We start from the raw sequence: 13,856 nt of genomic DNA on the forward strand, positions 1-13,856 counted from the left end.
AGTAATCGAAGTAACCTGCCTTCCCCACCATTTCTCCTTCAGTTGTACACAGTTGCTGCAGTTTTCTTGACACTGAATCCTCTCTCTTCCCAAAACAGGCTGGATTGTGGTAACGAAGATACTGTGGCGGGATACAGTGAAGAAACAATTGGTAGAAATGGAGAGACCAAACCTCCCAGCACTCGAGGTAGCAGTAGCAGTAAGGGTGGCAGCAGCAGTGAGCTCTCCACCCCAGAAAAACCCCAGAATCAGCGATTCAGCAGCCGCTGGGAGACATCCGTGTTGCTGGAGCCCTCGACTACTGTCCCACTGACTGTAGGTTCACTCCCCAGCTCCAAGAGCTTCCTCGGAATGAAGGCACGAGAATTATTTCGCAACAAGAGTGAGAGCCAGTGTGATGAGGAGGGTGTAACCGTCAGCAGGCTTTCTGATGCTCTAAAGACTGAACTATGTAAAGATCCGAACATGGAGACAAAGGCCCCTCCAAGCCCCGATAACCTTAGCCTCTCGCCTAAGATCCAAGAAAGCAGTGTTGGACAGCTTCATATCATGGACTACAATGAAACTCATCATGACCACAGTTAAAAAGGAAGATAGTCAATCAGTGTTATTTTCATATTCTTGGCATAGAACAGGAGGCGTGAATGCAAGTTTAACTAAAAGCTTTTCTGTTTCTTTGGTCTGAGCAGCTAGCTCGTGCAGCGGAATAGGATTGATGTCCAGAAACGGAAAAAGGCTGCTGAACGAATGCAAAGTGGATTTTTGGGTCTGGAAGTGAAACGCCCAGCCTAACTCCTGCTTCTTTCTCAAATTCAGGCCTTAGCAGCGTGTACTAATTTGAAGGGACAACTGTTAGCATTTGCAAGTATTTTTTCCCTTTCTCCCTGTCCCTAGTTGAGTGGCTGCGTTTATGAACTTGAGTGCAATATGAGGCCAAATTAACATTTGTGAATCCACTCTGAATGCTTTGTATTTCCTTGCAAGCTTCCAATTTAGAGCAGTTAATTGTGCTGCCTGTCCGGGTGACTTCGGTTGCTTTCATCCTGGAGAGAAGCAGCACTAGAATTTCTAGTGCATTCATCTAAAGGTCTCTGTTTTGCCTGTCCACTGTCCCACATCCCTCAGAGCCCAGTCTTCACTAAGTTGGACTCTGATTGAATACCTAAATGTTTAAAGAACAGTGTACCTCTGCAAAACGATTAATTCACCCTAATTCATGATCATTGTTTATATTGTCCTTAACATTTCCTGGAAAGTTGCATTTGAACAGACACTTAATAAGGAGCTGGAGCTTGTAATGCAGACAAGACTGTATGTGCTGAAGATTTGTTAAAACACTAGCTTCTGATCTTTTTGGTATTTTAAGTGTTTGCCTGACAGACCGGTCCTGACCTCAGGCTGGTTCGTGTGGGAAAGCAGTTGGGGTGGGAGAAGAGGGAAAAGGAAGCTTTACTGAAGTAGGGAGAGCGTGCAGAACACGTGTGTAGAATTGCAAGCTTACGAAGATCTGCAGAAGAGCATTGGTTTCTCCAATCAGGGAGATACTTGTGCCGCCTGACCCTCCGTCATGGTTCTGGTCTTTGTTCCCAGTCTGAGCAAGACCACGGTGTTTTGAGTCCAAGAAATTGGCTTAATTCTTCCTGGGAATAGGTTTTCAGGCTTGACTTACGGACTGTGGTTTCCTTTGAGAGCTGTTCTGCTCAGACTGCAGCACATTTTCCAGCTCAGCAGTGTCAGTTTGGCTCTGGGTATCTCCCCTTCACCCTCATCCTCTTTCCTTAGAAGACAAGGCTGAGGAGGAAGCCTGCTCAAACTGAGAATCAGAATTCTGTCGTGAAGCCTTTCTGCGTTAATCATGTTTTAAGTCAATGATGAGCCTTCTGTGAAGGAGGATTGTGGGATCAGGGCTTGTCAGTGGTCAGACTCAATCTCCTTCAAGACGGAACAGAGCCCGCTGTTAGGAAGGCAGTGTGCTTGTTTTAAATGTTAGATATGTCTGGGTCCGGGCGTACTTAGACGTATCAGGCTTCACAGCTACCCTGCGTCACACGCGGCCTCTTTTCTTAAACATTCTGTGGGTGGCAGCTGCTGTTGAAGAGTCGTCTCACATATGGATCGAGTCCAAGTACACTTGCACTTGTAGTCCACATGCCTTCTTAACCTGAGTAGGAACAGGACTCCGTCAAAGCGGCTGGCAATATGCTAACTTGCACTTGACACTACTTTTCCTCCCATTTCTGCTTCTTCCATAACAGCGAGGGTCTAAATACATTTCTGCCTGTCTGAATTATTCTCAGTGTCCTTGCGGTTGGTCAGTCCTAACTCTGAAAGTAAAGGTGAACTTCAGTGGTTTTGTCAAAGCTCGAATCTGCATGGAATAGAAAATAGAGAGTTGGTTGTAAGTGACAGACTGGTTTTGTCGACATGTCTATAGGCTTTCTAAGACTTAGTGGTAGCAAACGTGGTAGCGTATGTTTCGGTAAGATTTGGAGGTTTCCTGCCCCTTGCCCCACCGGGTCCCAGCCCCAGGAGTGAACGGTTTGCTCGTTGCCCGTGAAGGGCCGGCTCAGCCGTCGGATGCCGTTGTGTTCGTTAGCCCGTCCTTCTGCTTTGCCGAGCCCAAAAAGGTATCTTGCTGTATGCGATGACTTCACTTGTTCTGAGGAGAGGCGGTTTTTGTTGTCGGTTACAAAAATGCCCTGGCGGTAATGCAAGCTCATTGATAAGGTGGCTTTTTTTTTTTTCTTCTTTTAAAAAGGATTTTAGCACCGGGATAGTAATGGAAACCACTTTAGGTTTGTTTATGGACCACAAAGATTATGGAGGAACAAATTTTGCAATTTTTTTTGTAAGTCTCTAAAAAATCATGGATCTGCTGTATGTAGTTAACTTGCAGTTTGTTTGAAGGGGTCCCATCAGTGAAGTGGAAACAGATTTTTTTAACTGACTGCTTTTAGTTAAATCTAAAATTGCTGTCTTTGTCAAGTTAATCTGTTCCCTGCCTCGCTCTTTGTAAGCATGTTAAACAATCCACATTAAATGCCATAAATATGAAATACGAGGAAATGGTACAATCGTAAGCTAAAAGAGAACTTAAACCAAAAGGAGGTTTTGCTGTCCTTATTAGAATGTTCTAAAATGTCAAGGCAGTTGCTTGTGTTTAACTGTGAACAAATAAAATGTATTGTTTTGCACTACTCTGTGTTAAATTCCCTGCAAGCCGACCTCTTTGGGACCGGGCCGTGCTGAGACAAAACGTGCAGAAACAAGTTCAGTAGCGAAGCGTCTTCCAGGATGTGCATCGTACGGAGCAGAGAAGTGGTTCTGCCCCTTTTTGCACGGGGTTCTTTGTTAGCAGCTCACTTTCCTGCATGGAGCCAAAGCCGTTTTTCTTCTGTTGAAAAACAAACTCAACCACGACATGCTGGTATAATCCATAAATTAACTGCAAACAATCCAGTACTGCAAATCTGCGTTTTAGCTCTCTGCCTGGCGTTGTTCGTGTAGTCGAGACTGCACAGTGATGAGACAAATTAATAGCTGAAAATGTCGGAGACTCTTGTTTGCAAAGCTGGGGACACTGTCGGAATGTGGCCGCCCCGCTCTGTCCCGTCAACGTGCTTTTCCCGTCTGTACCTGCTCAAGAGTCACTGCACACGCAGGAGAACAGTCTCTCAAACCGAAGGAACTTTGGGGCCATTTTACTGTAAGTTTAACCCGGTAGGTTAAGGGGATTTTCTTATTTTGGTTTTTTCTTTTTTCCAGCCTGGCACTTCCTTACTGGTTTGTTTTTTGGGTTGTTTTTTTTTTTTCTGAAATAAATGAATATTGGAAAGGTTGCTCAAAGCAATTTAGAAGTTCATCCATGAACCTCGCCGTTCCAGTTGAGGACTGAGTATAAATCATAAATTTGAACAACACGTGCAGGGGGATGGCGGGAGCGACATACACTCTTGTTTGTGAACACACTTTGGTGCTTATGGAGAACTTTATGTAAAAGTTACCATAAACGTTTTCTTGGGGTTGTCTTTGGGCCTTCTGCATTGGGGTGAGTTCCACAGCATGGTGTAAGTAAAATGAAAACAAAGCAGAAAGGGACTTTGACTTGCCGTTACTTTATTTTAAATGCATTTTGCATATCCCTGAACAAGCTTAGCATGGAAAAGCTGCACGTGTCAGTGTAAAAAAAAAAAACAAAACCAAACTTTACATATATATCTCCCACAGCAATATATGCACCAGGGTACAAAAAGAGTACCTTCCTTACTACTGCGAGGTAGTACGTTTGGTAGCTCATAACCCAGCAGTAAACATGCAGTAGTCATGAAGGAAGGAAATAATTTTATTTCCTGAATTTAAAGTATCTGCTCATCGATCTTAATTTATTGAGGCTACCTCGCTGCTGGTGCCATGGTGGATTTCAAAAGCAAGTGGTTACAAAATAGCTTAGAATATCAGCGGGAGTTGAGCTATTTCATCCGTGCAGGGGCTTCACGAGTAAAGCTTAGTTAGCGTTCACATAGGCTTTACTTTTCAGACAGAACTTTATTCCAAATAATTTGGACCGATGGTCTTTGTGATTTCGGTGTCTGCGAGCGCTGCTTGGTTTGGCCTTGAAGCCCTTCCTCAGCCCAAGCGCAGGCTGTAGCGCAGGACTCGCTGGCCCATCTTCAGCGTCTGCCAAGCCCTGTGTCGGGCTTCTTCCAGGCGCTCCCTGCCCTGCCTCAGCGGCCGCCGCTCGCCTTTGGCCCGTTACTCAGTTCGGAGCGGTGCTGCGCCCCGCGCCGAGGCCAGCAGGCTTCGGAAAGCAGAGCCTCCCGCTGCATGCGGCGACCTGACGGACGGGGACGGGGACGGGCACAGCCCACGGCGCTCCTCAGATCCCGGCCGCGGGGGGGGTGGTCCCGCAGCCGCCCCCGTCTCCCGGGGCCGCCGCCCCTGCGCAAACCTCAGAAGTCCCTCTCGATTCGGGGCCGGGTTGTCGGAACTTGTTAAAAATGGCTTTTGAGAGCCTTTGCCCGCTGGACGCTAACGGGAGGGTGGGGGGAGCCCGGCCCGGGGCAGCCCTGGCCCCGCTCGCCCCCCCGCTCGCCCCGCCGCCTGCGGGCCGCGGCCACTAGAGGCCCCACGACGCCGCCACTTCGCTCCGCGTCGGCTTTAATGACATTTTTTGGGGATGCCGAGTTTCCCCTCCCCCTTGAATCGCCCCCCCCGTTCCCGTCAGAGCCCACCAGCACCCCACACTCCGCGGGGTCCGAGCTGAGCCCCCCCGGCTCGGCCTGGGGGACCTGGGACCAGGCGCGTAAGGTACAGGGCATCCTGGCCCCGCTACAGGCTGGGAGAAGCCTGGCTTGACCCTTCGCTGAATCCAGGGGAGCACAGAGGTAATTTATAGCCCGCAGACACCAGGGTTCTGTTGAGATGGTCTACTACCAGCCCGTGTTTCTATTTCAGTCTTCGAATGAAAAAGCAGCGTTTATTTCCCGGGCCACCTGGCAGATCCCTAGGTGAGTCAGTTTGGTGCCCTGCCTGGTTTCTCACTGTGTGTCTTGGAATTTTATGCTCACAGAGGCTAAAGTAGAACTTTATTGCACTTCTGTGTTTGGCATTTACATCCTGTTTATGTAAATTCTTCAAACAGCTTGATTTGTAATAGAGAAAAACAATTCTTGCTGTATCTTTTTGTCTTTTGAAGTGTCCATCCACTCTGGAAGAGGGGAACTTGTATGGAAATTAAGTAATTTGTCTAGATGTTTTTGTGAGACTTAACTTTGCAGTCTTCCAACAGATTCTGGTCATGTCATTACCAAGCCTCAGATTGCAAGTTTTATGCACTCATTTTTCTGCTCGTGTCTTAAATTTTTGTCTGCTTAAGACTGATTGAAAGGATAAGGCCAGGGCAGAAATTATTATTAAGGTTTGGGAATTGTGTTTCTTGCATGTATCGCCACCTCGATGAGGTGCAAATGGACAACTGCATCGGCATTTTGAGCAGCAGGGTGGGGAGGTGGTAGGCAGGGTTCGATGGGACTGTCCTGACCCTCAATTTGTGCTGTGAAAGCTGAAAATGAACTACAAACTGGAGGATAATTTTGGTCTCATCAGAGCCTGCGTGTTCAAGTTTAAACTGTATGATGGGGTGACGAAGGTTGGAAACAAGATCTGGGAATGGCGTCTCTTGCGTCCCCCGGTGCCCACGGAGCGTGTACTTGTTCTGAAAAACTTTCCGAGACAGCAGCTGTCATCGGACACTTGTCTTTGCAGCGTGAAACACAACAGGGCGGCTGCGAGCAACTTTGATGCCTCTGCCCGAAGCTGCCTCTGCAACAGGGCGCTCAACTAAAGCCCAAGAGGGCGACGGTCACATTTTGCTGGCCGTGGCCCCAGCAGTGCCTGGGAGTCTCTGTGTGACCCTGGCAAACGTCGTTACCGTTCTGAATTCAGCGAGGTTCGCTTCAGTCAGGTCATGATGTCTCCTAAAAATAGGCTTCTGCTGCAGCGTGGGCAGATGTCTTGCATTGCAGCACACGTGGATAGGGGAAGGGAAAAAAGTGCCAAAGAAGGTGGGGTTATGTGAGGAATACAAATGCTCCTGAAAATACTTCCCATTTCATCTGAGCTAACGTTCCTTCCTGTGCTCCCTCCTCTGCATTAATTCTCCCTTCTTTTTTGGCTGCTTGTTGCCAAAATCTGCTCATTTTAAGGCAAAAGCTATCTCACAATTTTAGCAAACCGAGCCAGTTACGCAAGGGGAAATTGTTTATTCAGGAGTGTCTTCCAGCAAGAAGCAAAGAACAGGAGCTAATTTGCCTGTGTGAGGGGAAAAGAGCAGTCAGATACAGGGAAGACGCCGCGTTACTGAGATCTGAAGTTTGTACCTAACAGTGCTTGAATAGAAGCACCACCAAAAACGCACACCAGCTCCAGGGACTGGGGAGGGCTGGGACTCTGCTGACCCTCCCTAAGCAAACTGGAAGTAAAGCTGTTCTCAGCCCTGATCCAAAGTCACTGTGCTGGAATCGCAAAGTGCTGGTATAAAAGCAGCATGAGACTGTTTCAAACACCTTGCAGTTTTAATGAACTAAGCCTCGTAACATCCTTGAAAGCCAGGCAAGCCAGATCCTCATCTCAAAAAAGGGAAAGCACAGACATTTTAACTTGCAACTTGAAAAGGAATGGTCTGAAAATGGCCACAGCGCTCTCGGTCTCTCTGCTCCCGCCAGATTCCCATGAATCACATCGACGAGAAATGACTTTGTTGGCTTTGCAGAGCTCTGGGGAGGACAGGGCTGTTTTATTCAAGTTGGGATATTGTCTGTACACCAAACTAAGAGCAAAGTGAAGTTTGTCCTCCTTTGCATCTCTAGCTCTGGCAGCAGAGGAGTCAAACGTTTAAGGGAAGATGTTCTGAGAGGTGTGTTCTGGCGATGGCGTGAGAACCTGCAAGGAGGATGCAGCAGAGCGCGGTCGGTGCAGCTAAAGCGCACTGACCTTTCCCGTAGCCAGTGGCACGTAAGGGAGATATCATTAGTGTCCTGTAGACTTTGATTCTTTGATCCAAATAACCAGGCAATTTCACTGGGGGTGAGGGAACTTCAGGGACAAGACCGAACCTCAAACAAATATCTGAATCTATACCGAGAGGCTTTTGCTGCTCTGCATCCTGTCCTTCAGACGTGCAGGTTCTTTACACCTCCGGCTTCAGCCAGTGAGCGGGTGCTCCTCAGAAATGAGAACGTGTGAAATCCCATTTCAAGCAGCTTGCCTAAGATTCATATCTGAGCGATTAGAACCTGATTGCTCCTGACTGTCCCCTGCTCTCACCACAGCGCTGGTCAAAGGGACCGGCTGTAGCGTTACAGCTACTTCTGTTGGGGTACGACTTTAAGTAGGAGAGTGGAAACATCAGCAAGGGAGAGTATGTGTCTGGTCAGGGCTGGCTTACAGAGCTAACTCCTCAGAAACACTCGGATAGGCAGAATCTCTAGTATTCATTTCACTGTCTTGAATCGGGCACCTGATTAAAGATGGTAAGCAGAAGATGCGTGAACCTTGATCCTTTAAAAGGCGTGTCTACCTGGGGGTTTCCAGGGACCTTTAAGTTTCCCGCTGTGATTTTCTGTGTCATTTAGGTTCCTCTTCCGGACATGCACACTCTCCTGCACTTGCACGTTATCTTTGTTACTAGTTGAGACCTGAGCCTCGAGGTGCACAGAAGGTGGTGTTTGGGAAATGGCTGCCCTAGCTGCTGCATCCTGGGGTGCCCTCTTCTCAGAGACAGCACTTCCACCACTCACATTATACAGCGTGCGCCGTGGCAGCTTCTCAGCGTGGGCTACCCACTCCTTCACGCAGTCTAGAACGATGGGGATGAGGCTCACCACGCCTCCATAGTGATTCTTTGCTTCATCACAGCTCAGGTGATTCACAACAGCGTGGGGGTATCTGTGGGACAGAAGGAAACAGTTGGCAGAGCAGACCCAGCAACGCGACCCTGGTGAGCCCACAGGGGCACCCGGAGAGCCCCTGGGAGAGCAGAAATGCACAGACAGCCATTTCCCCCCAAACGAAAAGGCACGGATAGAATTACGTCTTGCTAAACGAGTCATGCCAAACGCACCATCCTGGCTGCTGGGCTAGACCTGGAAGGGTTCAAGAGCATGTAGACACTTGCCTTACAAAAATTAGCTGCGTGCAGAGCAGGAATAGGAGAAGGTAAACTGCCTGAGCGTTGCATGGGACTTCAGCGTACTAACCTGCCTGTATGTGCCCTTCCATGCACCGATAAAAGGATCAAATAAACAAACAAACTCCCTTTTTGTGAATGGAGGCTTGTGATGTTTTCCCAACAGCTGGAATAGTAACCTGGGTAGCACCTTGTACCCTCACTAAAGCCAGAAAGGTGCCGTAACAGAATTGATGAAGAAGTGGGAATATGCGTTCTTGTGACAGTCCCCCAGCATTGACACCTGCCTCCACGTAAGCTGATGGAGAGACCTACTTAGCTCGGATGGCGCTCAGATCGTTGCTGTGGCTAAGGAGCATCTTGCATCTCTCCAAAATGCCGTTGGTTATGTTGTTACCAGAATGCACGGTTTCCAGCTTGTGGCAGAGCTTGCTTAGATCGTTACAGATGTTTAGGAACATGCTGAGGATGCGCCTGTCCGTGGAATTGTTACAGTGATGGTCCATGTAGGACTGTACCTGTACATGGGGAAAGACAGGGTCATGCACGTTAAATTACATTGTGCTGCAAAGTTGCTTAGGTTAATGCCAAGAAGCTGCTTTGTCTTGTGGCTCTGCAGGTGTGAGCCACTGCGGAAACTACAAATACAGCGGCGGGTATTGAGATTTCGAGAGCATGCCTGAGATGTTTGCTTGTCATTCATCACGATTGAAGAAGGCTGGGGTGATGGATCTGCTCATCAGCACACCAGTGAGCCTTCCTCCCTCTTCGAAGACGTGTAGGAGTACCACAGCCAAAACCACAGCTCCGCTGCAAGCGCTGCAGAAACAGGTTGTGTGTGAGGGGAGTTTTCGGTCTGCTCTGAGCAGGGCACCCTCTGCCACTGCCATGGCTCTGCCGAGGCAGAGTGGGGTGGGAGGTGAGGGCAGCGGCCAAACTGGGAATGGTTTAGAGTGATGGTTTGCATCACGTGTTCTTTGTGGTTCTTTATTTGGCATCATTAGATGTGACTGCAAACTAAACCCATTTAACCTAAATTGTCCTTACTAACCTATTGCAGCAATGATACTCCCTATTCGCCTTGAGCATTTTTGTTACTCAGAGTGAATGGCGTTGCGTGATGAAACGTTATGCCAAGAGATTAAGTATCTTCTCCAAAGAAATTACAGGCACTTCAGACACGAGTGGTCAGAATACAAAATACTGAGCAGCTGGACTCTAGTCAGCTGGACTCTAACATCTCCAGTGCTTTCTGTAAGATTTCAAGACAAGAATGAAGTAGCTGTTCCACCATCGGTACAGTTCCTGCATACAGAAAAGTCATGCTCTGTGCTTGGGCAAATCCTCAGCAGGTTTGTAAGAAAAATAAAAAATGGCCCCTAAGGGTCCATTTCCACTACAGATTCCTCCTTCCACACTGTTTGCTGAGCATTGTGTCTATGTGAGTGGCAGGATTTTTTTATTGCTGCTGTGAGCAGAAATAGTCCTAAAGAGAATAGCGTTTTAGCCTGGATGTTCACCAATGGGATAACAGGACTCCTTGTTGTCCGCATCAACAAGAGAGTGTTAACGCACGTGTATAACCAGGATGGGGACCAGGACTTCAGGAACAACGGCTTGCAAGGGCTCCAGCTCTGCACTACCCACCTGCTGATGAGCAGCTGAGCTGCAGCCGGAGGAGTTCACTGACAGCCCCTGCGCAGGGCCGATGTCATGAGCACAGCCAGGCTCTGCAGGGCAGGGACTCGCTGGGTGATTTCAGCCTCTGGATGAAGCAATGGCTGAGGAGCTCAGCTCACAAAACCACTTGGGATTTGATTTTATACCCTACTCCATCCAGAAGACTTCAGGAGCTGTTGCCATTCTCTTACCATGGTGTGCTCCTCGACCTTTCCACCTTACTATGCCCTCCTCTTTTCTCTGAGAAATGTCATCACTCGACACTGAAAAGGGTACCACGTACAGCTTTTAGGGGCTAGAAATGCAGTATATTCCCATCTAGGTGCATTTTTTTCCCCTGTAGTTTCCACGTTTACACCCCAAGAAAGCTGGCAGTCAAGCCAGCTGTATGCCGAAAGCACGCATATTTCTGCATTTGTTGCTTTTATTCTTATGCCCTCCAATGCAAAATTAAAAACAGTGTTGGGCTGATTCAGGAGAATGGCAGTGGAATACAATGGATGTCTGGTTTTGTCCTCAGTGAGCTTTCTTTGGTAGTGGTTCAATTCCTGCACAATGCGTCACCAGTACGTGCTGCACCAGTTGCTCCCTGTTCTCACCAGTAACTTGTTCTTTTCCCTTTTCCATCCCCCCCCCGGAGTAACGTGGCTGCACCCTCAGGGCTATCCCCGCAGTACAGTTTGCCACCAATATGTCACCTGTTACTCTATCACAAATGGTGCCGTGGATCAATGGAATTGCTGAAGTCACCTACGAGCTTCCCCCCGCAACAAGCAAGCCGTCCACCCTTGCCAAGAAGCAGAGTCCAAGCTTGCTCGATACCACTGAAATATTGTCACTTTTAAAAACAGCATAATGTTATACAAAATCTCAATGCCTATTTTTGGAAAAAAATGGTTCAGTGTAATGTCTGTCTCAGTCCTCTTCAATGTCACGAGCAAAGCCCTTATATTAAAGAAAGTCAGCCCGTAGCAAAGACAACCAGCTCACTTCTGCGTCCTAATCCTAACAACAGCTTGGCTTGCACTCTGGCTTTGGCGTCCGTCTGGGTTTTGTGCCTGGGTTCTGCTCTCTCACATCCACAATTCTAATTTTATTTAGATTTTTCTTCCCCCTCTGTCTGCCGGTGGTCTAAGTTCTCTGCACTACTTAAAGCATCCCATGTTATAAAAATTCCTAGACGATTCACTTACTAGCCCAGAAAACCCCTAGCACTCTTGGGACTTTCAGCCCTCAATCCATCATCCTACCTCTGTAACACAGCCATTATTTTTAATAAGCACTATAGAAAGCTACAGCAGCACCAATACCAGGGGGAAGAGGCAAGCATGCTGGCTACTACAAGTTAAGGATTACAGATTCCATGTGTGGCTGGGGAAGGAGGCTTGGTTTGATTGTTTTCTTGTACCCTGTATTTCTGGCTATGCCTCAGCAGCGAAATGATGGCGTCAAACTAAATCATAAAGTGATGCTCAGCAATAAAATTTCTTCTCTGCAAATGAGAAGACCTAACACAGGTATTTCTCTCCCCTACTTAATCTTTCTGCCACTGGTTTGCAGAGTTACACACAAATGTTACTAGAGAGTTTTTGTGCATCTTCCCTTAGTAAAAACATTTATTCATCCCTGAACTGGACCCAAGTGCGTGACAGCACTGCATTGGTCCCTGGTCTCGTCGGCAGAGAACTTTTTGCTGTATACTTTGTACCTGGCTGATGCTTGCCACAGGTCTGATCATGTCATGTGCATTCTCTCGGGTGTGCTGCAGTGCTCCGATAAACGTAAACTGCTGCTGCAGGAAGAGCTTGTAGTTCTGCTCTATGTTTCTTAGAGCCTCCTTTGCCTCATTCATGTTTTCTCCCTCCTGGATTTTGGGAAAGAAGGAGAGAAAGGAAGCTACTTTTTAGAAATTATGCATTTCTATACATGTAACTCTATCTGTCACTTGAGTTGGAATTGTGTAGGTTAGTGGAAAACTTTAGGAAAAAAAAAAAAAGGAAAAAGAAGAAAAAAAGAGAAGATATATTGTGTCAAAGCTCTGCACTCCCAGAGCCCCAAACAGTAAGTCAATGAGGTAGTAACGATGCTGCAAAAAGAGGTAGAGAACCCAGAGGGGAGCACTGACAATCAGATGCCATAAACCCTAGTGGGTCTATTGTAAACATAATGTGGCGATGCATCAAACACAGGGCTGCGAAAGGGCCGGAGGGACACACGGCTTCTCTTACCGCTGTAAAACCATTGCCCAAGCGGCTTCAAAACTCCGACACGAAGTGAAGCCGGCTGGGCAGGCGGCACAGGCAGCGCCGGAGCCGGGGAGGCCCGGGGCGCCGTTCACCCCCGTCCCTGCCCGCCCAGGCCGGGCCTGCCCAGGGGGCTGGCGTTTCCCGGCCCTGCCGCCGGCCCCCCCGCCGTCCCGCCTGCCGGCCGGAGACCCGCCAGCGCCCCAGGCCCCGTCCTCCCGCCCGCCCTCCCTACCGGCAGCCCCGCCGAGAGGGGCCGGTGCGGGCAGCGGCCAGCCGGGCTCTCCCGGCCGCCCCGGCAACCGCGCCGCCGTCTCCCTGGCAACCGCGCCGCCGGGGAGGCGCTGCGCGTCGCCCTGTGATGACGACACCCCGTTGCCGTTAAGAAGGCGGTGAGTGGGGCGGGGCCTTCCGGCGGCGCGGGGAGATGACGCGCTCCTTAGCAACGCAGCGGCGCGGCGGGTTTGGTTGCTAGGGGCTGCTATGGACTCCCCCGCCCGGCCGTGGCCGCCGCCGGTGGGCGCCTACGCGGAGGAGCGGGAGCTCTTCCGTCTCCTGCAGGTGAACGGGCCGCGCCCGCCCCGGGGGCACCGCGGGGCTTCCCCCCCTCCATCCCCTCCGGGGCGTGGGGAGGCAGTGCGGGGCCACCGCCGGCCTGGCCCTGCGGGGGGCGGCCCAGTTTCCTCACGGCCTCCGCTGGCGGCCGGGGCGGCTCGCCCGGGAGGCAGCGCCGCCGCCATTTCCCCCAGCGGCCGGCACCGGGCTCCTGTGGAAAGGGGCGGGTGGGTGACGCCGTCTGAGGGAAGGTGCACCGGCCGGGGGCTCTCCTAATTAATTAACTTATTTTAATAATACCCTGTGGATTGCTGGGGTTCGTATATGTTATTTTTTTTGCGGAAGAAAGTGTCAGGCTGTGGGGGAAAGGTGTTGGGTCCGAGAAAGGCAAGGCAGGCTTGGCAGGACAGGGAGGCGGCGGCAGTAACAGACCGAGCGGGAACAGCCGAGATGAAGGGTTTTGCCCTTCCTGAGGCAGAGGCTGCTGAGGTGACACACTGCAGCCCCTTGATCCGCATTATGCGTTTAAAATTGTTTCTCCATGTGTTCCTGCTGCGGTTGTGGCTTTTCTGTGGAGATGTGTGTCTAAAATAAAGAAAAAGAAGCACGATTCTAACATTGTGATTTCAGTAAATAGCAAGATTGGTTTCCCTGCCTTAGAGAAAGGTACGTTTTGTTCTAGAAGTGTGGAA

General features: G+C 49.5%; 3 protein-coding genes across 13 annotated transcripts in view; 2 read left to right on the forward strand and 1 right to left on the reverse strand.

Annotated features, from left to right (window-relative positions):
• Positions 1–3,197, forward strand: part of TSC1 (TSC complex subunit 1) — a 28,165-nt gene extending 24,968 nt beyond the window's left edge. For all 5 annotated transcript variants that reach the window (XM_063352860.1, XM_063352859.1, XM_063352862.1 and 2 more), the window contains one exon: positions 99–3,197. In XM_063352860.1, coding sequence (XP_063208930.1) covers positions 99–585 — 487 coding nt within the window. In that variant the 3' untranslated portion in view covers positions 586–3,197. The remainder of the gene's footprint in view (positions 1–98) is intronic.
• A 3,686-nt stretch (positions 3,198–6,883) lies between these two features.
• On the reverse strand, positions 6,884–12,933 carry SPACA9 (sperm acrosome associated 9). Its single transcript, XM_063353176.1, has 4 exons — positions 12,845–12,933; positions 12,075–12,230; positions 9,002–9,204; positions 6,884–8,445 (listed from the first exon to the last, which is right to left on the reverse strand). The coding sequence occupies exons 2-4, from the start codon at positions 12,216–12,218 to the stop codon at positions 8,061–8,063; spliced, it is 732 nt and encodes a 243-aa protein (XP_063209246.1). The 5' UTR covers positions 12,219–12,230; positions 12,845–12,933; the 3' UTR covers positions 6,884–8,060.
• Positions 12,934–13,014: 81 nt separating this feature from the next.
• AK8 (adenylate kinase 8) overlaps positions 13,015–13,856 on the forward strand; it is a 75,490-nt gene continuing 74,648 nt past the window's right edge. For 5 of the 7 annotated variants that reach the window (XM_063353307.1, XM_063353310.1, XM_063353313.1 and 2 more), the window contains exon 1: positions 13,015–13,170. In XM_063353307.1, the coding sequence (XP_063209377.1) occupies positions 13,093–13,170 (78 nt within the window). In that variant the 5' untranslated portion in view covers positions 13,015–13,092. The other 2 variants (XM_063353308.1, XM_063353309.1) reach the window with 2 other exon arrangements.

Source organism: Chroicocephalus ridibundus, chromosome 15, assembly GCF_963924245.1.
Source record: "Chroicocephalus ridibundus chromosome 15, bChrRid1.1, whole genome shotgun sequence".
NCBI classification, from domain to species: Eukaryota; Metazoa; Chordata; class Aves; order Charadriiformes; family Laridae; genus Chroicocephalus; species Chroicocephalus ridibundus.

Coding starts and splice junctions, on each gene's coding strand:
- SPACA9 (XM_063353176.1), bottom strand. CDS start 12,218: ATGAATGAGGCAAAGGAGGCTCTAAGAAACATAGAGCAGAACTACAAG. Junction 9,205..12,074: donor CTGTGGCAAGCATCAGCCAG/GTACAAAGTATA, acceptor CCCCATGTACAG/GTACAGTCCTACATGGACCA. Junction 8,446..9,001: donor CTGAGCGCCATCCGAGCTAA/GTAGGTCTCTCC, acceptor TCTGTCCCACAG/ATACCCCCACGCTGTTGTGA.